This window comes from Rhinolophus hipposideros (assembly GCF_964194185.1).
Source record: "Rhinolophus hipposideros genome assembly, chromosome: 22".
Lineage (NCBI taxonomy): Eukaryota > Metazoa > Chordata > Mammalia > Chiroptera > Rhinolophidae > Rhinolophus > Rhinolophus hipposideros.
The window spans coordinates 6885005-6911564 of NC_138068.1; the positions used below are offsets into that span (position 1 = coordinate 6885005).

At 44.2% G+C, this 26560-nt stretch overlaps 1 protein-coding gene across 1 annotated transcript; it reads left to right on the forward strand.

Moving 5' to 3' along the window:
• The first annotated feature begins 112 nt into the window (after positions 1-112).
• On the forward strand, positions 113-23269 carry ZNF217 (zinc finger protein 217). Its single transcript, XM_081034716.1, has 6 exons — positions 113-322; positions 10950-12696; positions 15394-15510; positions 16252-17811; positions 19308-19439; positions 21074-23269. Exons 2-5 carry the CDS (start codon positions 11310-11312, stop codon positions 19415-19417), a joined length of 3174 nt encoding a protein of 1057 aa, XP_080890842.1. The 5' UTR covers positions 113-322; positions 10950-11309; the 3' UTR covers positions 19418-19439; positions 21074-23269.
• Positions 23270-26560: the final 3291 nt, after the last annotated feature.

Consider the following 26560-nt stretch of genomic DNA (forward strand, 5'->3'; position numbering starts at 1 on the left):
AGGCGGAGTCCTCGGCGGTGGGAGGGGCAGGGGCGCGCCTGCGCGGGTCACGTGGGCGCGGGGCGGGGCCTCGGGGCGGGGCCGCGCGGCCGGTGAAGGCAGGAGGCGGGGCGTTTCCGAGCGGCGGGGCCGAGGGAGGGCGCAACAGCTGCTCCCTGAGCACTTTCTGACCCAACAGTCCCCGTGCGCCGGACGCGCCGCGCCCCGGCGGCTCTAGGGACCCCCCGCGCCTGCACTGTCCCCGCGCGGACGAGTAGGGGGCGCCCGCGCCTTTGCCCCTCGTGCGCACCCCCACCCCGCTCACCTTAGCCCCGCGCCCGAGGTGAGCCCGGCCCCCAAATCCTCGGGGTGGGGGTGGGGGCACTCCTTTTGGGGGGTCTTCAAGGTGCGAGGCTCGGAGGAGCCGTGGGGGATGGCTCGCCCCTCGCCCAGTGGCCCCCCGTCTGTTTTGGGGGGCCGGTGCGGGCGCGGAATCCGGGAGGTGTCCGCACAAAAGGCCGAGAGAAACTCCCCGTCGCCTCCCCTCCCTCCTGCCTTCCCCGCCCCCTCCCCTCCTCGCCCGCTCCCTCCTCATTCAAACCTCGGCTCGCTCGTGTGGTGTCAGTTCAGTCCCGGCCGCCGCCGAGCGAGGAAATGGCCGAGGAGCCGGAGCCGCAGGTAAAGGGGGCGCGCCCCCCGCCCGCGCCGGGCCCCAGGGGGCGCCCCGCTTGGCCCCTCCGGCGTACCCCCGAGCCCGACCTCGAGTCTCCAGTGCTCGTTATCTCGCCTCCCTCCCCGGATGATCGCCCCGCCCGCCCCCCCTTCCTACTCTATTCCGCTCCTCTAGGGCGCCCCCTCCCCACCCGGCGAGAAGGTGTCGGGCGAGCCCCCGGTGTATACAGACAGTGTTTTACCATCACACTCACTCTTAAAAATAGTCGCGATGGCTTGGGGGCGGGGGTGTCCCCCTTCTCCGGGTCTGGAGCCGAGGGCCGGCCCGAGGGAGCCTGGGGGTTGCGAGCGTGGGTGCGTGGGGGGCTGTTCTTGAAAAGTTGGGTGGCTCCGCGGGGCCGATCTACCGGTTTGCCGACTCGGTGGTGAGGGGCGGGGGCCGGCGCGGGGTCCCCAGCGATGGCCCGGGAGGGGCCGGGGCAAGTTGGAAACAGCCGAAACAGCCAAAACAATGCGTCCTAACAGGCGTCCCCCGCAAACAATGGCCGGGACCGTCCACACGGGCCGGGCGGAGGGCGCGTCTCCAGGGCCGGGGGAGGGGCTTGGCCTGGCTGCGGACCTCGACGCGCACCCCATCGAGCCCCCCGGGCGCCCCCAAATCCGTCCCCCAGAGTCCCGGTCTTCTGCTCATCTCTGAGCGGGCGGTGCACCAGGCTACATTTCCTAGATGTGTGACTGTTTTTTTTTTTTTTCTCTCCCTAATCTCCCCCTTTAATTTTAAAGATTTAAGAAACTTGTAAAATAACCCTTAAACGCTTAAAGAATATCTTTATAACTCAATTCTAGTGGGAGACCCAAAGCCCCAGCTGGAAGCAAAACTAGGAACTCTGAAGGGCAGGAGGGATTGAAATGTTAGCCTAAAAGTGTTTCTTTTTTTTCTAAAAGGGAAGTTTCTGCCGGTAGGCGCTGAGTGGCGAAACCGCGCAGTTTCAGATGTAGAGCCCTCTTCACTCTTGATTTGGCCCCAAAATGCGGGACGGGGAACGGGAGGGCGCTGCTGGAGGCCGGCGAGGCTGGATTTGGGGCGGCCTGGGCGGTCCTGCCTCCGAGCGGGCGAGAGCTGGCCTGCGAGGTGCTCAGGCCGGTACCTGCGCGCCGGGGAATTTGAGGTCCCGGGTTGGAATCCACATTTTAGGATTCGGGGTAGGGCCACCGAGGACGGGAAGCTGCCCTCTTGGGCGGGTGGGGTGGGCCGGCGGGCAGTTCTCCCGCAAGGTTTAGTTTCAGGGGCAGGAAGGAGCCACCAGTGGCCACTTCTGGGATCCCAGTAGTAGCCTGTTCACACTTGGAGCAGTAGAAACTACCCACCCCCCCAGGCAAAGGATACTCCAACTTCAGAGTTTAAGGCTTTGGTGTGTTCCCCTTTGACATTCTTTGAGCCTCAGTTTATCTTTCGGAATCAGCCTATAGGCTTTGAAGGGTTGAACATTCCTAAACGTGTATTAAATAAATGGCGGTTGTAGTGGTCCTTTGGCCCGTGTGGGGTCGTGTATTACTGACCACGGTGCATACCACAGCCTAGCTGGTTTCCTGGTTTTCTAGATCGTTTGCAACCATTAAGCTGTATGTTTTAAGAAGCCTAGGTCTGATTTAGTTCAGGTTGATTCAATTATGTCTTCATCGCTTTTGAGTTGGTTGAATGAGTTGACATGAGATTAAGCTCAACAAAAGAAAGGCAGGGTAACAACAGCTGCCGGCCAGGCCTGGCGACTAGGTAGGGGTCTGAGCAGGCCTTTATCTTCTCTGTTCTGTATGTCAAGAAGTTCATTTAAAATGTTTGTTTACTGTACTTTCTCCCCTGGAATGGATGGGCTGCCTTGATACCAAGTAAGACTTAAAATACTCAATTTTATAACGTTTTGAGAATGAGTAATAGATCTAGAGTTTTGAAAAGCCTTCAGTCTCTGTAGTGACAAGTGCAGAGTAATAACCTAATTGCTTTTTGTCTGAAAAATATAACAGTCAAACCACTAGTTTGTGCTTGCTTCGTTAATATGTGCTAAGAACTTTTAAGGCGTGTCCTTAATGGTAGATGACTTTTTCTGAGAAGTCATGTTTATTTTAGATACTATTTTGTTCAGTATTCCAAAGACTGTAGTGTGTGTGTTTTTAATTCCGGTGTTTTAGTCACCCCCTGCCCATTGCTGCCATTTTTAATCAGTTACATAAGTATTCAATTCTAGAAGCAGTGCCTTCTTATTTAAAAATCTAGGAGTCAAGAGCTACAAGACAAATTTATAATGTGTTTGGCTTGTTTGTTAGAATAGGGTTAATCTGATTGTTTGGAATTTTAATTATTTGGTGTGAAGCCTGCTGGTTTAGCTCTGCACATTGATTTGCATGCTGGAGGAGGAAGTAGGGGAAAAGATTATGACTTTCATAGGTGAAGGACACAGAACTTCTTCAGTGTCTAGCTTCTTTCAATCCTTTTATCTTCACAACACCTAACACTTTGCAGTTTGACCTTTGCTTTTTTTTTTTTTTAAGTAACTGCGAGATTGAAGTTTAGCAGTTGTCTTGGGTTCATATTATTCCCTTTCACTTCTTAATTTAAAAAAGGAACTAATACATTACTAAGATAAAATTTGTAGAAAATAATTTTCCCCCTTCTCCCTGAAGAATCTTATTTAGATAACAGCTTGGTCCTCCCTCCCCCCCCCTCAGGTATTAGGGGAGGAAGAAGGAGGTGGGAGGGTTTTGACTTTGCCTTTACTTTAAGGTTTAAGGCGGGTGGAGGTAGATTTGCATACTCTTTGTAAGCCTCCATTTTTGGCAGTGGCACTTGGAGGAATGGCAGCCCCACTTTTCCCTTGCAGTGGTCCTTTTAAAGAGAAAATCTGGAAATAAGGCTTAATCATCAAGTCACTTACAAACGGATGAAATAATTAAGGACATAATGGCCTAGCCAGGACAGTCCCTCTCCTTATTTCAGATAAATGCTAATCACTTTTCTCTCTCTTAACAGTGTTTCTGATGAAATGGCATGTTTTTGCCACAGCAGGGTTGCCTTTTTCCAACTCCCGAGCACTCTTAATTCTGAAACGTTTGATGAGAGCCTCAGGGGTCCCAAAAGATGTGCTGTTTTCCCACTTTATAAAATTAAATTCTTTTCTCACAGTTGTCACAAACATGATATTGGCTGATAAGAACTTCTGAGTAGTTTTAATGACTCTTGACTGCCTACAATCTGCTACTTAAAAAAAAAAAGATACGCTTTTATCTGATTCTTAGGACTGGAAGTGATTGGACCTCTTTCATATTTTACATGAAGTTTTGTTTCCATTTGCTTAAAAATTTTTTTCAGTTCACATTGTTCCATCTCATGGATGCCAGTATGGCCTGTGTGCTGTGGTTTTTGAGGTTGCTGGGTATGACTTGTTTTAAATGGTTTATTCCTAATTCCCTATTTCAGTTTAATCCCGTGGCAGTATGGTTAATAAGTGAAATGGAAAGGTGAAGCCAAAGTTCTGAACAATGGCTGGGTATTTTTAAGCCTTACAGTTATACAATAGGAATCACACATGAGACAGTTCTATACACTGATGAGTGTTCCAAGAGAATAAAATAAATGTAATGTGATTTTAAATTAAATGACTACAATTGGAATGTATAGAAGAGTTTTTAAATTACTGAGGTATAACAAAATAAAAACCTGGAAGGTATTTACAGAACAGGTATTAAAGGAATCCCAGTCATAATGAAGTATTCCAGATAGTAAAGGGTTTAGTTCCAGCGTGTAAATTAGACCTGGGACAGTGGGAACAGTCTGGATTTGTACACCCCATCCCCACATTTTGCCGGGAGGAGTGTTGACTAATTTAAATGCATGTGGAAGAAAGAAGGACTTAACACACAGACAACAGGAAATTTCTTAAATTCGGGTGAGGGGAGCGTGATCATTTATCACCCCATGGCCTCGTTTTGGGTGCAGCCTAGCAAACTGAATGAAATGCTGCTGCCTGTAGGAATAAGTGATTTGGATTGTTTTTCTCCAGCCAATAATACAGTTAGGCCAATTTGCAGTGGTATGTGGGGCAAAGGATTTTGAAGGGAGACTATGAGGGCAGGGAGAGGACAGGGACCATTCTTTGCTAAAATCTGCAGCTCGTGATGAGCAAGCTCAATTCTTGTATAAGTCTGTCTTCCAAATAAACGGAGGGGCAGCCCCTGGCAGCCAGCTGCCACTGCCATTTTATGCCTAACATTGGAATGCTCATTAAAAAGCTTTACATTTGAACATTTGTTGACTGACTGTTCTTAACATCCCCATTACTTCCTGCCCAGGGTAACAACATAACTGAGTTACTGGAAATTTGGGGCCAGTTTGGTAATTTTATGATAAAGTTGAGAAATAAAATTACTAAACCTGAAAAGACAGCTGAGTAAGTTGTATGAGAAAATTAGTTTTATTCCTTAGCCTTTGTCCTTAAGCTTTAGCAAAGTTGTTTTCTGTGTCTTTCACATAGAAAAGCTGCCCAAGGGGCAGATACTGCTTTTTTTTTAAACAGGTTCTTGTAGTGTTTTGTGTATTGGTGCTCATTATTTTCTAGTGTCAGAAAATCTTTTGAATTTAAAATACAGTTATATGGCCTGGAGATTGAGAGTCTAGGTATGTTTTGTTCTTGAATCTGTATTGGGAGAAATACTTGTTTTTATTTTTCCTACGTGTATCAACTCCGGATAACTTCAAAACAGTTCAGTTATACCAGAAGAGTTTCTTTTTTTTAATCAGTGGATACTTTTGTTGTTGTTCAGCATATAAATCTACTGAACAGTGACTGTATGTGTTAATTGAAAGGAGGCTTTCTTCCTTCATTTTGAAAGCAAACTGGTAATTTGAAAGGGCCAGACATACAAATTTAGTATTTGCTGAACATAGATAGGGAGGGGAATATTTAAATGTTGCTAAAGAAAGCTCTCATGCTTTGACAGGCGTTGCCATGTATGTAGTTAGTCTGAAGTTAAGTTGGGTACAGTTAAGAAGACCATTTGGCCTTGTGGAAAAAGTAGGTGTTGAGGGTGGTTCTGTGATATAATGGTTACAGTTATTTGTATATCTATCTATATATGTCTCTATATACAAGTCATTTGTGTGTGTCTACACATGCACTGTTTTCTCTGTAGAGAGTTAACACAGGTAAAGAGAGAACAGTTTCTTTTTTCAGTTCTCCGAAATCACTCCCTCTCTTTGGAGTTAGTCTAAAATCTTTTCAAAATATTTAAAGTAGTACTGGTAAGGTCATAATAATAGAAACTCACCGATAGTAGGGCTTGACCTTGCTTCATTAAAAATCTTTTTTTAAAATCCATTTCCCTTATAGTTATTTCTCTTTCAGGTCAAGATGGAATTTTTAAAAGCCAGTTTACAGACCACAGTATCTGTAATACTGATAATATTGAAACTAAAACTAATTTATGGTGCTTTTTAAGTTCACATTAAGGTCCTTTAACTGACCTTAAGTGATTTGGAATGATCAGGCATAATTTTTAATCATGACATTCAAATGTGCTAATATGATTATGTTTTTATTGCACTACTTTGGTCTTTAATTCTATTTAGAAGTGAACACTTATATATATAGTTTCAAGAAAATGACACTGTGTCCTTCCTACAATAGGACCTTCCCAAAATTTGCCTTCAGCAGTCATCTGCTTTTAAATAGTTTAGGCTGTAATGTTGAATATCAGCTTTGAGTATTTGTATCTTTCTCTTCCACTTAACTTTTAAACATCTTTCCACAGCTGTATTAGGCAAGTTGGGTTGACTGACCATTTAGCTCATGGGTGTGACCTTGATGATTTCCTTGAAATAGTGTTGAAGGATTTAAAGTTACAGGTTTTGATTGCTACTGTAGATTACTAGGTAGAATTCTCTACTTGTCAGATTCAGAAAAACTAGTATGTGTAAAATACACAAGGGAAACTTAGAGAAAAACTAAGTTTCCTAACTGGATCTTAGAGATTAGTTTACAGTTTCAAGGGTACAAATGAATTGGTCAACAAGTAGCAGTTTGTTTGGGTTAAATGTTTTAATGATTGTTTAGTTGGGCACTTAGGTGGGGGGGTTGCTAGTAGATTTGCTGGATATAAATAGAATTTTGTTTTCTTGCTTGTCTATAAATAGAATTTTGTGTGTTCTTGACAGTTTTTGATGATTTTGAATGCCTTACTGCGCCTACTATGGTGATGAGTATTCCATATGAAGAAATGTTAGAGATAACCTGTTCAGCTCTAGTAGAACTTTGCTGTCTCTAAAGGTTTATAGTCTGAGCACAAAATAGAACAATATTGAAAAGTTAGCAGCAGCTGTCAGCATGGCGGCTTTTACCTCTGATTTGTTGTCCTTAAGCACAAATTATTGTGCTTTTCATTAAGCATTGTCTAATGTGTGACATTTACTAATTTGCAGAACTGGTAGTGGCAGAATTTGCGTAGCTTTACTCACAACTGAATTTCTGCTTTAAACAAAAACCAAACAAAAACAGAAGAAATGACCTAAAGAACCATCACACTTATATTTCAGGTAGTTATAGCAATATAGTTCCTACTTTTTTCCAAAGAGTATGTTGTAGTTAATGTTTTAAAAATGTAAGTAATCACAATATAAACTAAATACTGGTATTCTCTCATCATGTAAGGTTATACTGAATAAGCTCTTGCCTTAGGTGCCTTGGGGTATATGGCTGAAGGTTAATTGCTGTTCTTTACCTGTGTAAAGGTTCAGAAAAAACTTTTTAAACATTGAAAAATATTTTTGCAAAGTGCCTTTCAATAAGCTAGTGTGTTCAGAATGCTCCCCTTTGCTGTAAACTAAAAGCATTTAGCCTATAGGTGCCGGGTTAGTGCCCTCCTTGCCTCCCTCCAGTGCGTTGTCGGGACGGTTGGCTTGACCAGCAGTGTCATGGGTGTCACGTGGCTTCCGTGTGCTCCACGTGGGGAAACGAGGCTCTGGGAAGGCTGTGCGCATGCGCGCACACACGCTTCACCCCATTGGAAACAGCGATTTGTTGTGGACAGTGATTGGGCTGGAATGTCTGGTTTTCCTAAGTTCTGTGATTATTCAAGTCTTTATTAGTATATTCACTCTAAAGGGTTTTGTTTAGCAGGGTGGTTCTAAGTGATGTAGATACTGACTCATAGTTTAAGGCAGTGTCTTGCTCGTGTGCAGGGTCTCAGGCCCGGCTTGAAGACGTGTGCCGGCAGCGCTTCCCTAGCACGGCCCCCACTTTTGTCCGGGGGCGTCGGTAAGGAGGGTGCCTGTATAAACAAACGCCAGGGATGCAGCTTCGCCACAGTACGATTAAGTGATTCTTTTTTATCATTACTATTCGCTTGAAATTGTGGAGCACGATAATTAGATGGCAGCCATAGACAGCCATGTGGAAGTTTTGATGAACATTCCAGTTAATTTCAATGTCAGATCAGTTATGGTTGGTGGTGACTGGGCAGAGATGTGTGGGCACACTGATTTCTACACCTGTACTGACTATGTAGCATTTGTTCATTTCTTCTCCCGGTGTTTGTCCCCAACCCTGTTCCAGGGACCCCTTCTAGGCCCTGGGGACAGCGGTGAACAAGGTGGACAGGGTCTGTGCCCCTAGGAGCTTACTTTACAGGGATGGCCCAAGGTCTTCATCCCTTCTGGGTGAGTAGTACAGATCGCTATGACCCAAGGTAGTCAGTCTAGTGCTTGGGACAGTTGGGCAAAGCGGGTGACTCTCAGATTCTGTCTCAGAAGCTTTCCTGGAGGAAGACGTGCTTCAGTTTTCTCAGGAAGGTCTTCTTCATTTGGTCGCAGAAGAGGGCTCCCTGGCATAGGCTTCCCCCCCATCTTCAGGCCTCCGCCCTATTCACCCCGTTCCCCCCAAACTGAAGTTCTTCTTTCTCCTAAGATTTCCCCTTTGTGCCTCCTGTACCAGTCCCTCAGGTCTTGCGTTAGAAGCTGAGGATAATTTACTTAACCCAGATATTTAAACATTTCAGAGATAAAAATTGAAACTTAGACATCTTCCTAGGATAGGCATTTCCAGTCTATGCTGCTACCTCCGGTGGGAAATAATAGGATGTACTCACGTCATCTTTCTAATCCAGAGATCGAGTTTAGGGTTGGGGTCTTTTGGGAAAGATTATTTATATAAAAGTGGAATTCCCCAAAATTTAAAAATGTCGCAGACTAATCCAATTATTTAAAAAAAAAAAAAAGGTAGCATTGAGCTTAGACCTGGGGGACTAACTTTGATTTTGCCAAATTACGACATCTGAAAAAAACAACAACAACCCAAAACCCTCTACTATTTGCCACTGCCATTCTTTCATTTTTTATAAAAGGGTGTTTTGACGCCCAAAAGTAGAAAAGACCTCAAATAAAGACCCGTCTTTATTTAAATTGAAATTAATCTGAACTCACTGCACTATTCTCTGTTTCTCATTTAGCTGTTGGCCAGTGAAGACAGTTGTCAGAGTTTGGGAACTTCTTTTCCAGACTATGTGCTGTTAATTTCTTTAGTTAAAATATTACTTGGGACACTGGCATTCAGCAAATATTTGTTGAATGAGTAAATGCCTACATAGAAACCTAAATGAACAGTCACATATCCAAACATCTTTTAATATCTTGATTAGCATAATCATTAAATATTCTTTTGAATATATCTGTCCATAAATACAGATCTACCCCGCAGAAGCATAGAATTCTGGAACTCTGAGGTGATCCTACAATTTAACCATCTGTATTAAATAGGTGCAGATGAGGTAGGTGGCGGTGACAACTGTCAGGTTGTGGCTTAGTCAGGACTAGAACTCAGGTCTCTGGTGTGTTCTTTTGTGTCCCACCACGCTGGTAGTCAGCCCACGTGTTTATCCTCCATTGTGATTGCAACAAAAGACTAAGGAGTTAAGATAAAAAACACTTATCAGTACATGCTTTCTTTACCCTAATGTTTAATCTGTAGTCTTATTTAGAAAAGCTTAATGTTAAAAATCTAGTTTATTCAAAACTAAAGATAACAGGGAATATGAGAATTTTCTTTTTTATGATTGTAAAGAAGGGGAAGAAATGTTTCCTGGTCTTCTGAGCCTACAGGCCCTCTCTTTGAGGAAGTTGGAGAGAAGGAAAGTTTTTTTTTTTTTTTTTTGTAACGATGCCTGTGGTGGGAGTAGTTTGCATGTCTTTTTGTTTTCTTGGGTGGAATTAACTGACTTCAGTTAAAGTAGTTGGCACTGTTTAAAAACAATTCCTATGCTTGCCATAAAGATGGAGGGTATTGGCTTTAGAGGTTATTTCTTCTCCAAGAGTGAAAATTAGCTTCTAAATCAGAGCCTGCAGAGCTAAATAAAGTTATCCATTTTTCACCTGGCCAGTGCAGAATGTGAAAGATGGATAAAATAAGGAGAGGATCCATTTTCGGATTAAAGACTAAGCCATTTGAAAGCAGCTCCAGTCCATGGTGAGGATTTTTATTTTAAATGTGTACATTTACAGAGTAGCTTTGTGTGTGTGTGTGTGTGTATTTCCTTATTTATTGTTTGGACAAGGAAGCCCTACCCTGACGCTTGTTGAAGGCAGAGTTGTCCAAAGAAAACTGGGATTTGGGCAGTGGGTTGAGGGTTGGAATATACAGTGAACTAAAATTTATCCAGGTTCCCCTTGGCGGGGATGGCACCCATTCTGAGGTGTTCTGTATGTCCTGAATGGGGGTTTTAGGAAAGGTTCCTGTGTTTCTGTGCTGCCACAGTTGACCTGTGTGTGTGTGTAATGTTCCAGTGTGCTTTTAAGCATTTCTGTATCCCGTATGTTTGTATATAAAACAGTTTGAAGCTCTGGCTTTTAAATTTTTACCTAAAGTGCTTTCTTTCATTGTCATCATAAGCCTCTAGACTTGTAGAGGGTGTTTATAAGGATAGGATACACACGTGCATTTTAGTGGCATTTTAAACATATTCAGCTGCATTTAACAATTTCTGTCCTGGAACTTCACGCTTTAGACTTAAAGCCATTAAAACTTTTTAAGTTACAAGTTTCTTAACTGGATGAAATTCTAGGGATTGAATAAAGGCATTGATTGGCTAAAATGCGGATGATGTAATGAACAAGCATGCTTAACAGGATAGCACTGTATTAGTTAAAAGTAAAGCGATTGAGTTAGGTATCTTCTCTGCCACAGTGGAAAAGACCACTGTGAACCACGCATGCCAGCCTTCTCCTTACCGAGCTCACTGTTCCTATTTTTTTCCTCTAGGTTTCGGAAATCCCTTGTCTCCAGGTTGCTGGAATTGACTTGCTCCACTGAATCACTCAGTGGAGACAAAGAGAACTAATGCTTTGTGCTGACTCATATTTGAACCAAAGCATTGGGGAGTCCGTCTGCCTTTTTGTGGAAAGGACCAGTGATACTCTCTATCACTGAGCTTCCTAAGACTTCTGAAGATAGGACGTTAGAGGAATATTCACTTTCTTTTGAGCTTTTATAACAGAGATTTGCTCTAGTTTTGAAGCCCAGGGCTGCTTGGGGTGTGAGTGACAAGTCTTATAAGTGGCCTTATTCCAACTCCAGGAATTCCTCAGCCGGATTCTGACTTTAGATAAAGTGACAGGAAACATGCCAACTCAATCCCTCTTAGTCTATATGGATGGACCGGAAGTTATTGGCAATCCTCTTGGCACGCAAATAGAGCTAGATGATGCCATGTCCCTGAAAGGCCCTACTGCTGTCCCTTTCAGAGCCACCCAGGAGAAAAGTACAATCCAGATAGAAGGACACACGCCCTTGGACTGCATGTTCTGTAGTCAGACCTTCACACACTCAGAAGACCTTAATAAACACGTCTTAATGCAGCACCGGCCCATCCTTTGTGAGCCCGCAGTTTTGCGTGTGGAAGCAGAGTACCTTAGTCCTCTTGATAAAAGCCAAGTGAGAACAGAACCTCCCAAGGACAAGAATGGCAAAGAAAGTGAAGAGTTGAGCTGTGAAGTGTGTGGGCAGACGTTCAGAGTCGCTTTCGACGTTGAGACCCACATGAAGAAACACAAGGACTCCTTCACGTACGGGTGTAACGTGTGTGGACGACGGTTCAAGGAGCCCTGGTTTCTGAAGAACCACATGCGGACACACAACGGCAAGTCTGGGGCCAAGGGTAAGCTGCAGGCGGGCTCCGAGAGCCCGGTCACAATCAACGAGGTGGTCCAGGAGCACGCCGCTGAGAGCATCTCCTCTCCTTACAAAATCTGCATGGTTTGTGGCTTCCTATTTCCAAATAAAGAAAGTCTCATAGATCACAGGAAGATGCACACCAAAGAGACGGCTTCCGGTAGCAGCAGCAGCCAAACCGGCTCTCAGCAGGAGGGGATGCCGGCCCCGCGAGAGGAGTTCCTGCAGTTCCTAAACTTGAGACCAAAAGTGCCCCCGGAAAGCGGGAGGCAGCCCGCCAGATGGATACCTCAGCTCGATCCGTTCACCACCTACCAGGCCTGGCAGCTGGCCACCAAGGGCAAGGTCGCCGTCTGCCGAGAAGTGAAGGAGCAACCGGGGCAGGAAGGAAGCACCGACAACGACGACTCGGACAAAGAAGAGCTTGGAGAGATTTGGAACGTGAGTAAAAGCCATGCTGAGGGTTCTGGAAAGTCCAAAACCAGTAAGAGCGGTTGTCCGGGCCTCTCCCAGGATAAGGAGAAGCCCAGACACGCCAATGGTGAAGTGCCTTCTGGGGATGCGGACCCCAAGCTGTCGAGTAACAAGGAGAAGCCCACGCACTGCTCTGAGTGTGGCAAAGCTTTCCGGACCTACCACCAGCTGGTCCTGCACTCGCGAGTCCACAAGAAGGACAGGAGGGTGGACGCCGAGTCGCCAACCATGTCAGTCGATGGCAGGCAGCCGAGGACGGGTTCTCCGGACCTGACCACCACCCTGGACGAGAACGGGGCCATCGATCGCGAAGGTGGCTCTGAAGATGGATCTGAGGATGGGCTTCCCGAAGGGTTCCATTTGGGTAAGCTGCTGTGCTGCGTACTGTCTTCTCTTCACACTCAGGGAGCACTGGCAGGTTAGGGGGCTTGGGGACTGGCTCTGAGCCCAGGCTCGTTTGGTAAGTCACCCAACCCCTCTGGGTTGAGTTAAAAGTCCTTCAGGGTCTCTTCCTGTTCTGAAAATTCAGTGATTTTTGTATTTTGTTGAAGGGACACTCATACATTGTTATAACTTGTGGATCAACTGAAAGCTGTGCTTCTTTAAAGTGTGCTTAGCTGGGGTGATTTTGCCCCCACAAGACAGCTGGCATCGTCAAGAGACATTTTTGGTTGTCACGACTCGGGGGGCAGGTGTGTGCGCTGCTGGCACACAGTGGGTGGAGGTCAGAGATGCTGCTATAAACATCCTCTCATGCATAGGACATCCCCCAAAGGTATCATCTGGCCCCAAATGTCAGTAGTGTCAGGGTCGAGAGGCCAGACAATATATGGGACTCTTCATCTCCTCTTAAGCCCGTGCCCGGTTCTTTTTCTGATCATGTGATGGATGTGAGAGCAGTTTTCATATCAGATATTCAGGATGTGTTAAGTTTCCTGGAACACAGGAAACCTAGCACTTAAAGAACTAGTTTTCAGAAATCTAGAAAACATCTTGTAGTTTCTTAATACATCATAAAAAGCTTTAAATCCAGACCTCCAGTCTTCTAAGTGATTTTTGTCACCATCAGGACTGTTGAGGAACATGCAGTAATGGGGAAATAATTAGGCCCGGGAGATGCCCCCGTGCCCTGAAAGGAATAAAATGTCCAGTCATGCTCTGCCAGTAGGTGGTGTAGGCGGGCAGAAGAATCGGGTGGAAAACTTGGGCTCAGTCGTCAGGCGGCTGGATTACCTGTAATAGCTGGGAGTACCAAGGCTTGGGCTTAGTCTGGTTCTACCACTGCATTGTTTTGGGACCGATTATGTGTTGCTTCACCTTTCTTTGTCCTGATTTCCCTGTTTGCAAAATTGGCTCATTGACTCTTGTCTCCAGCCCTCCAAGGAATTTCAACAGCCTTATTTATAAAGCGTTTACAGCCCTTTAGAGAACAGCACTGTAAAAGCAAGCAAAGGTGACACTTAAAGGACAGCAAGCAGGTAGATGGGGACATTTCATGTCCTTTCTGTTAAAACAAAGGCATTTCATCACTTTTGGGACGTGATGCAACGTACCCTAAATTGTGAACACACAGTTGGAAGTAGGAAATTGCAATAAGGTCCAACCCCAGCTGCAAACCCAGCTCGTTGGGTGTGATTGTAAGAAAGCAAGCTGGGCATCCTGTATTTAGGGAATTGATTTTCCTCGATTTGTATTCTGATGTGGTCTAGTCTCCATTTATAATATCTTACTGTAATTTACCATCAAACTGGCTTTTTTAAAGGTTTACTTTTAATTTTTAAGAAGATTAAAAAGCAAAGTAGATTATTTAAAAAAAATCTTCACCTTTTATAAATGGGTTTAATAGTTGTTTATGCGATGATTTATTTTTTAAAGTCTTCATGACACCTTTTCAGATCGAGGATTGTCTCTGCTGTTTTAGAGTGTTTACAAGTGGATACAGTTTCCTCAGGGGAGTTTAGGGGTGACACAGATTGTACAGTTCTGTCTTTACTGTATCTGGAGGCTCACCAAGGTTTGCTTGTAGGCTGCTTTTTAAAATCAGTAAGCTATAAATAACCTAGAATGTAAAATGTGGAAGGAGCAGGAGAGAGGCCTTCCTATTGGAAATAACAGTTTTTCAAGACAAAACGACCAGTTAAGAGACAGCCCAACTTCAGAAGTTGTCATATTGTAATGTCTGTACTATGAGCTACAATAAGAGGAGATCTCGTTGATCTAAAACTTAAACACGCAGTTTTGGGGGCGTGGGTATTTTAGCTGTCGCCCGTTTAATTACCTTTGGAGGGCTGGTGTTGGCGTGAAGTACAGCCACCCTTTAATTAGTGTCCCCAGTGGACACTTTCCCCTTTGCACGTAACACACACTGTCCTGATACTCCTACCCAGAGTGAAGTTGAAAGTTTAACGCGTTGTCCTTTGAGGACAGACTTTGGTTTGTCAGCTGTATCATGGCCACGTGAGAGCTTGTGGATGCTACAGTCTGCTTTCCAAAAGGTTGCTAAATTTTGACCAACTTTCCTAGGTGTTTGTCCGTGCCATGCCTTTTCTTTTCTGTGCAGATGAAGTTGTGCTTGCTACCCTCTAGTGGTAACTCGCCCAATCTTAACATAGAAAACTTGTTTTTGCCACTGATGGTTGGGAAAATTGGTGATTTCTATTGGCTCAGTTTTCCAAATGACTTATCCTGAAGAAGCTGGTTGTTCCAGCCCCATGTGTCGGTGCGGCTCCAGCTGGCCAGTTCCTGCCCAGTTCAGCCATGAGAAAGAAAGCTGCCCCTGCATCTGTCTATTCAACAATCTTACCTGTGTTCAGGCAAATGGAAAACTGACAGTGAACTGTGCTAGACTCAGACAGAAACCCAAAAAACAAAAAACCACATGCGTCTTATACAACTTCAAAACTTCAGACAACCTCAAAACATTTAGTGTGTGTTTAGCCTTTTTGGTTTACCCAACACTAATAAAAATGCTTTCCAAAAATGTTTCTATCAAGAACATTTACGTCACCACCCTTACTCATGTATTTGCTCTGTCTTACATATTTTTTGTTTCTGCTTTAAGATAAAAATGATGATGGAGGCAAAATAAAACATCTTACATCCTCAAGAGAATGTAGTTATTGTGGAAAGTTTTTCCGTTCAAATTATTACCTCAATATTCATCTCAGAACGCATACAGGTAAGGAGCTTCTAGATTTTTTCTCTCAAAAGGATGTATTAAGGAAAAGAATTATGACATAGCTTTGTGTCTGACTTTTTTCCCCCCAAATATTTTGCTAGACACCCAGAGTAGCTTAAGAATAAATGTGGAGTGTGCAGATTTCAGCTGTCATTTTAATTCTTTTAGTCTCATTGTAATCTGAACTGCTATTCTTGTTTTGAAGTTAGTTTCTTGTTTAGTTTCTGACTACTGTAGCCTGACTCATTTTCAAACCTCTTAAATGTCTTTTAATGCCATAGTTTCTTTGTATTTTTATAGTTTAGAATGAAATGTGAATACATTTAGTACCCTTTTCTTTAGATTGCAGAAGCAGCTGTAACAGTGGTTTAGGAGGCTGCATGCACCATCTCTTCCACTCACTAGCTGTGCAACTGTGGGCAACTTATTTAACCTTTCTGAACCCCAGTTTTCTTAGCTGTAAAAGTGGGATAACAAATATTTACTTCCATAGGACTTTTATGAAGTTTAAAGAAGTTGCAAGTGTTATTTTGTTTTAAAGACATGTATTCACATGTTGAGAGATTCAGTATATAGTAAGCGTGATAAAGCAAGCACTTCATGAGGAATCCCGGATATGAAGATTAGTAGATACAGAAAGGAAAAGAACCCTGTATTCTGTATTAGATTCTTCTGGCTTCCAAAGATCTATTTTGATGCCTCTCATAAACTTCTGTAATATAGCAGCATTTCTTGTTTTAGGTGAAAAACCGTACAAATGTGAATTTTGTGACTATGCTGCAGCCCAGAAGACTTCTCTGCGGTATCACTTGGAAAGACATCACAAAGATAAGCAGGTTGACATTGCCGCCGAAGTGAAGAGCGATGGGAAAAACCTGGAGACAGAAGATGCACTACTAACCGCCGACAGTGCGCAAACCAAAAATTTGAAAAGATTTTTTGATGGTGCCAAAGATGTTAAAGGCAGCCCACCTGCAAAGCAACTTAAGGGGGTGGCCCCTGCTTTCCAGAATGTTCTGGGCAGCGCTGTCCTTTCACACGTACACAAAGATACTCAGGAGTTCAATAAAAATGCAACTGAAGACATTGCTGATCGAATGAGCAGAAATCCTGCCCCTGCCTATTTGGACACATTAAAAAAGAGACCAGCAGTTGAACCTCAGGCCAGTAACCTCATGTGTAGAACAGAAGTGGATGTCAGTGCTCTCCCAGGGGGCAGTACCACCGCCCATAATGCTGAAGTCGGCCACAAGGAGAAGGTGGAGCTGGCAGTGGACTACAAATTCAAGCCCAGCGTGGACTGTCAAGAAAAACCTTTAAACTTATCAGTCGGGGCACTTCACAGTTGCCCAGCAATTTCTTTGAGTAAAAGTTTAATCCCTAGTATCACCTGTCCATTTTGTACCTTCAAGACGTTTTATCCCGAAGTTTTAATGATGCACCAGAGACTGGAGCATAAATACAACCCTGACATTCACAAGAACTGTAGAAGCAAGTCTTGGCTGAGAAGTAGACGGACTGGATGCCCGCCAGCTTTACTGGGAAAAGACGTGCCTCCTTTATCCGGTTTGCCCAAGCCCAAGCCCAAGCCAGCGTTCGCAGCCCACGCCAAGTGCCTGCAGCCGGACAAGGGGAAGCCGGGGCCCCCAGGGCCAGGCAAAGCCTCTCTGACTTCAGGGACTGACTCGAGCACTTTAGCCCCCAGTAACCTGAAGTCGCAGCGGCCCCAGCAGAGCACTGGGGTGCAGGGGGCTCCGGCCGCCAGGCAGCAGCCGCCTGAGATGTTTCCTAAAAGCGGTGCTTGTCCTGCCCCGGAGAAAACAAAGAGGCCGGAGGCCAAGCTCAGAGCCCCGGCGCCCAGCGCGGGCAGCAGCTCCATCAACGGCGCTGCCGACTTCCCGGCCAAGCACGACGGCCCGTGGGCGCCCCCGGGGCGAGACTATTTCTGTAGCCGGGGTGCGGGCGGCGCCGGCCCCGAGTTCGGAGAGCCGCTTCCCAAAAGGCCGAAAGCCGGGCCGGTGGCCCTGGAGCCCGAGCAGCCGGGGCCCAACTACAGACGAGGCTTCGAGCTGCCCAAGTACCACGTGGTCCGGGGCATCGCGTCGCTGCTGCCGCAGGAGTACGCGTGCCCGCCGGCGGCGGTGCTGCCCCCCAAGCCCCGCGTCCTGGCGCCCGGGGAGATGGATGCTGCCAGCGTGCTGACTGTGCACAAGCCGTACGGCGGCGCCGGGCAGCTGTTCGCCTGCGGGCCCGCGGGCGCCCCTGCTGCGGGCGGCCCGGCTGCGGGCGCGGCGCTGGAAGGTACGCGCTCCCCGGGCCGCGCCGCCCCGGCTGAGGCCTGAGCTCGCTCCGCGCAGCCGGGCGCTCGGGCCCTCGGGGTGGCGCCGGGCGCGGGAAGCTCCGGCGGGGTGGGCTCAGATCTGGCAACGGTGTGTGGCCCCCAGAGCCCAGCCTTACAGGATAAGGCATTAATCCGGAGTGTTTGCCTTCTTGCTCCCTTTTCTCCCTTGTGGGGGTGGGGTGATAACAAAACACATAATCAGGTGGGGGAGGTACTGGTCTGGCCCCGGGTGTCCTTTAGGCCCCCTCACCTCCCGCCGTCTAGCGGCCTTTGCACACTTAATGGTGTGCCCACCCCACCGAGCTCAGGGGAACGTCTGTCCACGTCCTACCACCCCGACTGGGCTGTGAACGCCTTCAGAGCAGAAGACACATCTTCCAGAGCTTTGCGTTGCGTGCAGCCCTGTCACATGCAGCCCTGTCACATGCCCCACCCCCCGGGGGGGTGCGAGGGCTGGGGGTACACAGGACCCTTGACCTGACTGGGTAGGACGCATAAGAACTGCTGGTGAAACAATCTTCTGAGTAGTTTTGACGTTCGGACGTCTAGAATTACACTGCCTGGTTAGCCCGTGTGAAGTCCTAAGTGAATTTTAAAAGTGACGTCACTTCCCCGTATTTGTAAATTATTACACTTGTAGATGACCCTGGAGTTCTCCCCTGGAAATGTTTTTGAAGCCCCTGCTTCCTCACGGCAGCCCTTCGCACAGGTGGCTGGCACACATCTGTGTGTAAAAGGGGAGCGCAGAGTGGCCTGCACACCTGGCCCCGGCCAAACCTGGTTAAACCACCGCGCCTTCCTTGGGGGGACCCCACCTCCCCTGGTTTGTGCTGCTCCAAAGAGAGGAAACCATTTGGAATCTCTCAGTTTGTATTTCTTTCAGATTAAGGATTCTTTGTGATGGCAGTACTCCATCAAGGAGAGCTTGAGGCCAGTTGATCTAGTATGAATGGCAAATTAAAAAACATTGCTTTCAGCACTCCAGTGACTTACAAACACAAGCGATGAAATGTTAATTTTTGCTGCCTTTTGATTAAAAGTGTCCATTTCCCCCCCTCAGCATTTCAAATGGACATGAGTCTAAACTGTGTCTTTACTTGATGAGTAAAGGCCGTGTGGCAAGTAAAGTCCTTTTTTAAATGGGTGTTTTTTCTCCTCTTCCACCCACACAGCTTTAGTTCATGATGGATATAGGTTTGAAATATGTTCCGCTGCCATTTTCTTTTGGCTTTTTAATTCTTTCTAATGACAACCTAGTACTTAGATAATTCGGATGTCTTCGTGGCACTTAAAAACATGGCAGCTATAACTTGACAACATGTGTGTGACTGGTATATTCTGACTACATTATCAAAGTTAGGAATTTTGAAAATTGACCTCTAATAACCTACTCATAGCTTACCCAATTGCTTGAACTTAATTCTAAATGCCCTTTTACACTTTTGTTTTCAATCAGGTAAAAGGCCTGTGTCGTATCAACACTTATCTAGCAACATGCTACAAAAGAGAAACTATGAGAATTTTATTGGGCATGCACATTATCGACCAAATGACAAAAAAACTTGATTTCCTATTTTGGGGAAGACAGGTGAGCATATATAATGTATTGATTTTATTTAATTGAAAGTAAACCATCTAGTTTATCCAGTATAATATAAAGTAGAATTGCTTTTAATTTTCATTTTGATTTTTTTTTTAAGGTGTTTTAAAACTTAGGGTGCTTAGGATAGAAACAGTAAAATAGCAACTGGAAGTTACCAACCATTTATTTTGTGCCAGGCATTGAATGGTTTATGAACATGGCCTCATTTAATCCTTCTTCCAGTGGGGTAGGGGTAGGTCAGGCATTAGCAAACTGTTTGTTTTCTGCTTGTTTTTGTCAGTAAAGTTTTACTGGCACCTGGCCACGTCTGTTCCTTACCCTTTTGGTATGGCTGCTTCTGTGCTACCACTGCAGAGTTGGGTAGTTTTGATAGGGACCCCATGGCCTGTGAAGCTGAAGATACTTACTGTTTGGCCCTTTTACAGAAAAGGTTTTCTGACCCCAGGTGGGGATGTCCAGTACACACTTCACAGATAAGGACTCCGAGACTTGGGTGACGTCACCTGCACCACGCCCCACTCTGCTTGGTTTTTGTCCAAGGTCTGCAGGTCCCAAACCTGTGCCCCAGTCATCCATTGAGAGCTTGTTCAAAGCCTTTGTCAAGCCTTGTCTGTCGGGGGAGGGGATTAGGACAGGGGCAAGTACTGGGTTTGTTTTGACTGTTTGCTTCATGTGGCGCATGGATCTAACTGGAGAGTAACCCTGAAAGAATCTCGTGTTCTCAGAGTTGTACGCATGTTAGTTTAGCTCATCCCAGGTTTGGGCAGAGGGTGTGATGTACCTGTAAGAGTCCCAGTAGGACTCGCGTGGCAGTACATTGCTGCCAGGAGCAGACGTTAGTCTCCGATCGTTGTACTGCTGTGCGTTATAACCAGTCAGTAATAGCAGGTGCTCTCTGTCCTGTTTGTCCAGCCCTGGCCTCTTTCTGCAACCTGGGGGCTTCCCTGCCTGCATGTCCCTCTGCCCGGAACACCCCTCTGCACCCTCTTTGTCAAACAACTTTTCTGATACTTCAGGACCAGCTCATGTATCTTTTCTGCAGATGTTTGCCGCGAGCTAGGGCCCCTCTTTGTGTTCCCTGCGCACGTGCTGTTCATCCCCATGTCCGCCTGTCTCACCTGTGTGTCCCGCTTCCACCACTAGCTGAGCTTGGAGGAGGTTCCTTTATTCAATGCTCAGCCCAATGCCGGGAATACTGCTGAGAACTTGATAGATGTTGGCCAGACAAATAATGTTATAAACCTTTTGTGCATCCTCCTCAGGGAGGGAGGTTATTCTACGTCGTTTGTTAACTACTCCTGGTCCCTGCCACACATGTCCCGTCATAAGGTACAAACTTTCGAGAGTCTCTTGTAGGTGGCAGTGGCTTTGCCAGACTTAGTATAACTGATATCCTTTCTGATTCTTGGTTAAATCATCTTCGTTAAATCACGATTATTACCATCCAGGTAGTTGCAACATTATCTATTTACTTAGTCTCCTGATGCTTTCATTGCAGAATTCAAGCTTCCAGAGAACCCACTGTCTTTCTAAATTTGTTTCGTTTTATTTATTATTCTTCTGAAAATTAAACTACATCAGTACATTTTAATCACTTTTTAAACCCTTTTCCTCCGTAGGTCTTGATGGATGTGTGTACTCTCCATGAAATTGTTAAGTTCATCCTTTGAGAAAGCAAACGGTGAAAGCTACTGAAATAAGCTGTGATTGTACTGTGTATACAACGTACAAGGAACACTACAGTTTTGTAAAGTTGTTCTGGTAACTTTTGTACCAAATAGCAATAAAAAACTAGAGTTGGAGCAGTTGGCTTATACACAAATAGAGACTGCAAATCTCTATTTTGTCCCTGAATAATATTTTTTGTTTAGAATTGACCAAATAAGAAATGGAGTTTTTTTCATACTTGAGCGCTGCTGAAAAGAAATCATTTGGGTTGGGGGGTGGGGTGGGGAGAAAGTATATAATGCTTGCACCTCAGGTAAAAATCTGTAAATATATAAGTTGTAAACCTGCTCGTTTAAATACCATGTGTACTCTTTTTCTCTAATGTAGCTCATCACTTTGAGCTATTTCTGCTTTTTTGTGCTCTCATTTAAAATGTATGTTTTTTTAAAAAAAATTTGCAATGATTTGTATCATGTTAAATCGTCCACAGTCTCTTGTCTTAAAATCGTAATGGAAGTAGTAACCCTCTGTACTTGCTGCGTATTTTGGGGTCAGCCATTCGGAATTAGGTGCCCCTTTTGTTGGAAATCTCAGCATGTCAGCTGAGGAGGGGTCCAGAGCCATCGTCCTTTGCTGCGGGAGGGGGCGTCGTTCGTGGGATTTTTTAAGTGCATGTGTCTGCAGGGAAGCATTTCCTCAGTAGAGCAGCCAGCTAGCCAGTAAACATACCAAATTGTATGTGGAGTTACTTAAGTTAGTTTCCTATCAAATTAATCATTTTTGTTGGAAAATACAATGTTTGGGCATTTGCCTAAATGAGTAGATTAAAGAAAATAAACTCTCAATGGTACATGTGAATTGCATATGTTGGAAGCAATTTTAAAGGAAAATGCAAGTTTTGGGGTCAATTTTAGGTTTGTATTTGGAGTCTTGGTGTGTCTGCATTTGAGTTAAGCTTGGACATGTTGAAGTGACTTGCAGACACATTGGTTCTGAGTAAGGAACTGCTGGCTGAGTCTTCTGGGAATGGGGAAGACGTAATCTGTGTCTAGACCTCAGTTGTCTTCTCATTTGGGGCTGTTTGGAAGCATTTTCTCAGTACACATGCAATTTGGGTTTTAAAGAGAGGAGATCCCCCAGTCAGTTTAGTGGGCGTTTTAAACTTTTGTTCCTTCAATTTGCTGTAATCGCTGAGTGTCTTGAACAGTCCCTGTGTTTAGTAACCACAAAATATTTTACTAAGAAAACTTGCAAAAATAAATTTGCACTGTTAATTTTTCTTGTCCTGCCCTTCTCCATTAGAGCAAGGGTAAAGTCCTAAAAGAATCCTAATTTTTTTTTCTGTTGTTTTGTTTTCATTATGCAACATGAAGCGTACTTGATAGACAAGTCTTAACTCCCGCCTGGCAGGGAGAGCGAATCTGAGGGCAGTCTGCTGGCATTGCAATGAAGTGCTTTGTATCAGGAAAGTGTACACTATTAACCTGTTTTCCTGTTCACAAGCTGAGCCATATGTACATAACCTAGATTTTTGTTTTCATAGTTTTGCACTTTTATAGCGTATTTTTGAAGATTAACACATTCGCAAGATGATTGACTTGATCGTTGCCTAACGCAATGAGTGTTACAGAAAGCTTGCTCCTGACTATAAATGTAAATCTTAAAAGGGGATATGTGATAATAGAGGACTGAGATTTAAACCTGTATTTAAAAAAAAATTAAAAATCAAAAAAAAAATCACCAAATCTATTTGAAAACAAGTCAGTTCATGTTATGCTGAAATTGGGGGGGGGGGGCTTTCATATTTTTACTTTCTTACCACACTTCTGAATGCATAAAAATACCAGTTTTTTTCCACAGCCCTTGTACTCTAAAATATGTTTTTGTTTTTTTTTTGTCCATCAGTATTAACTATTGGGATACTACTGGTTTTGTATGTTTTTTTTTCCTTTGAGACAACAGTACATGTAATAGAGGTACAATCTGTTGGATTTTTGTTTATGTATTTATTTCATTCCAGTTTGATTTATTTTAATTGTTGATACTTATGTTGTCAAACAGTAGACATTACTTGTTTTATTTATGATATATTTCAGCTTAAAGTTATGTTATTATATGTGGATGTAAATATAGATTTGGTGTTTTGCATTCTTGGGTTTGGCTCTTTATTGTGTTCGTGGTTTCTGATTTTGTTTTAATGTTTTACAAATGTAATTTTAAACATACAGGACAGTAGAGAGATGAGTATAATGACCACTCTTATTCTCGTCAGCAACATTTTGCATCCTTGTGCGACCCCCCCCCCCCCCGAGTATTTTTAAAGCAAACCTCAGACATGGTTTAATTGTATCCCTAAAATATTTGAGTGTGTACCTCTGGCCGGTAAGGGCTTTTTATGATCACACCTAGCCAAATGCGCAGTGATTTCTCATAACCAGCCTACATGTCGACATTTCCCAGTTGTCTCAAAAATGTCTTCATACAGTTGGTAAGTTGCAATCAGGATCCAAACAAGATCCCCTTATTTTCAGATTTCTTAAGGTTTCTTAAGCCTGTTTTAATCTAACTTCCCTGCCCCCCACACACACTTTGAGACATTTTATTTATTGAAGAAACTGGGTCATTTGTCCCATAGAAGTTCTCACATTCTTATTTGGGTTTCTTGCATGTCTGTGGTTTCATCTAACCTGTTTCTACAACCTCTGTATGTCCTGTAAACTGGTAAATTACATCTCGACGTTTAAAGTAGATTTGAGCTCAGTTATGGGGAGGAGATGGCTGTGAACTTCTTATGGCATCACCACTGGGCACGTACAATGTTTGGCTTGCTCACCTGTGATGATGTTACGTTTAATCAGTGCGTTCAGATGTCACACAAACCAGCCACTGTCAAGCTCCCCATCAGCCTTTCTCTTCTGGATTTTAGCAGCCATTGATAAACATCAGGAATGTTACGAAGGTGATTTTTTTAAAAAAAGTTCTGCCTTCTGTATTTACTAGTTGGAATTCTATGAAGTACACCTCACTTATTATTTAGTTATCCTGAAATACAGCTTAACCAAAAAGGGATAAACCTTGATTTTCCTCGATGAACCAGCTTTGGGAATAATGAGTTGGTGCCCAGCATCTTTCAGACAACTGGTGAACGAATGTTTCCATTTTTTGGTATGAACTCATGGTACATGCGATGTGCTCTGAGCAATTGCAGGCATCAGTTTCCTGTCTGACCAATGGGGGCTCTAAGCTAACTGTTTGAAATGACATTCTGAAGGCTTCTGGGCTTTTTGCCGTGACCAGATTTTCTCAGCTCATCTCGAGCATTTCTTGACCCAGACCTGGAGCATTTGCTCATGTTTCCCTGAAAATAAGACCCGGCCGGACAATCAGCTCTAATGTGTCTTTTGGAGCAAAAATTAACATAAGAGCCGGTATTAAATTTGTTATGTTTATTATGTATTTATTATAGATTATATTTATTATATATATTATATTTTATTATTATATAAGACCCGGTCTTACAGTAAAATAAGACCGGACCTTAATTAATTTTTGCTCCAAAAGATACATTAGAGCTGATTGTCCGGCTGGGTCTTATTTTATGGGGAAACACGGTCTCCCTCCAAAGATCCTGGGTTCCTGTAATGGGATATGGTGATTTGTGGTTAAGAGGTGATGGTTACAACTGGGTTCCTTCAGCTGGGCCTTTTTGATGAAGGGAACAAGGAAATACATTTACATGTACAAAATATATACAAAATACCTGGATGAATTAGACTTTCGAATTCAGAATTAAAATGTTTTTACTTCTTTGATTTGATATTTCATATTTCTGAAAACCTGGGTTCCAGATGATGTTCGCAGTGACTTACCTGCTTTATCCTACTGTATGTAACAAATCATGTCAATATTATTTACAATATGATTACTAAGCGAAGCTTTCAAGCAAAATTTTTTTTTATATAGTTGTATTTGTTTACAGCAGTGGTTCTTAACTTGTGGTCCCAGAGTAGCGAAGCCATCACCACTGGGAAATGGTTAGAAATGCACATTATCAGGTTCACCCCAGACTTGCTGAATCAGGCACTTTGGGGGTGGAGGCCAGCGTTATCAAGTCTGGCTGTTTACTGGCCTCTGGAATACAGTCATGTATTATGGGGGAATCTGCAGTTACTTATTCGGGTGGTATGGCGACCACTTCATACACTGTTAGATCCAGTGCTTTCCATCTTTAGACCTGCTGGGTTTTTGTTTCCTTTTTAATATAACTTTGTTTTGTAAGACATCCTTTCACAGTCAACACTATAAAACCAGGTATACCTCACTATAAAGCTCAGGTATATTCAGAGCCCTTTAGCTTTTCATCCTTTTCACCCTGTTCCCTCGTATAAAGTACCATTTTTAAGAATTAGTTTTTGATTTATATCCTTCCATTGTTTCTTTTTGAAAGGATAGGTATACATGCAGGTAATTCATATCCCCTGCTATAAAAGGAGCATACAATACCCAGTGCAGGCAGATTTTAGGGCTGTTTCATTTTTTTCTTAAGAACGAAAGAGCATACTTTTCTTCTGAAAATCAAATGACTCAAAGAAAAAAAAAATCTCATTTGGAGAGGTGAAAGTAGGTGACTGCTGCCTGATTTTCTGTATTCAGCACATAGTTATTGAACTCAGTGCTGAGTGCTCGTGCTAGGTGCCAGGTGCTGCCTCTCATGAGCCCCAGTTCCAGTTCTTGTCCTCATGGAGCTTACGTTCTCTGTGGGCTGCTGCTGAAGATGGGCTGAGAACTGGCCCCCAGACCCAGCTGACACGTTGCAGCAGGAGGAGGAAACCGGCAGGAGACAGAATAATGGGGAGAGTCACAGGCTGGGTGGTCAGGCCCAGTTCTAAGCAGAGACCTAAAGGCTTCCTCTATCCCTCTTGTTTATTATGGCAGCTGCAGGGGACTTGGTTTTCCTTCTTGAAACTTCTAGGCGCCTTTCTCTTTCAGCAGTGGTCCCTTGGCTGTTTAAAACCTTGTAACACTCAGATAATGCACATTTGGGGGCTCATGTCACCTGCCCCCAAAGCCTTTCCAGCCCTCAGTATCTCTGCTTTTGGCATTAATTTTCTTCCTTGCACTCAGCACTACCTGCCGTTATAGTGTGTGCATTTATTTGTCAGTCTCTTGAAGGTGAGCCCCCTGAGGGCAGAAATTTATTTTATCTATGTTACCTCCTGGGCTTTAGTGCAGGGCTTGGCACTCTTACCATTTGTTGTTAGGATGGATGGATGAATGTACGGGGTTTATAATGACAAGTGGTCTAGAATTATCTCAGAATAACTGCATTCCTTTGAAATTATTTACTAAATTAGTCCATGTAAGCATTTCCATCTATCCATAGCAGTGAATGGAATGCACACTCAAGGCGTGTTAGTTTGTTATTCCTTACACCTCAT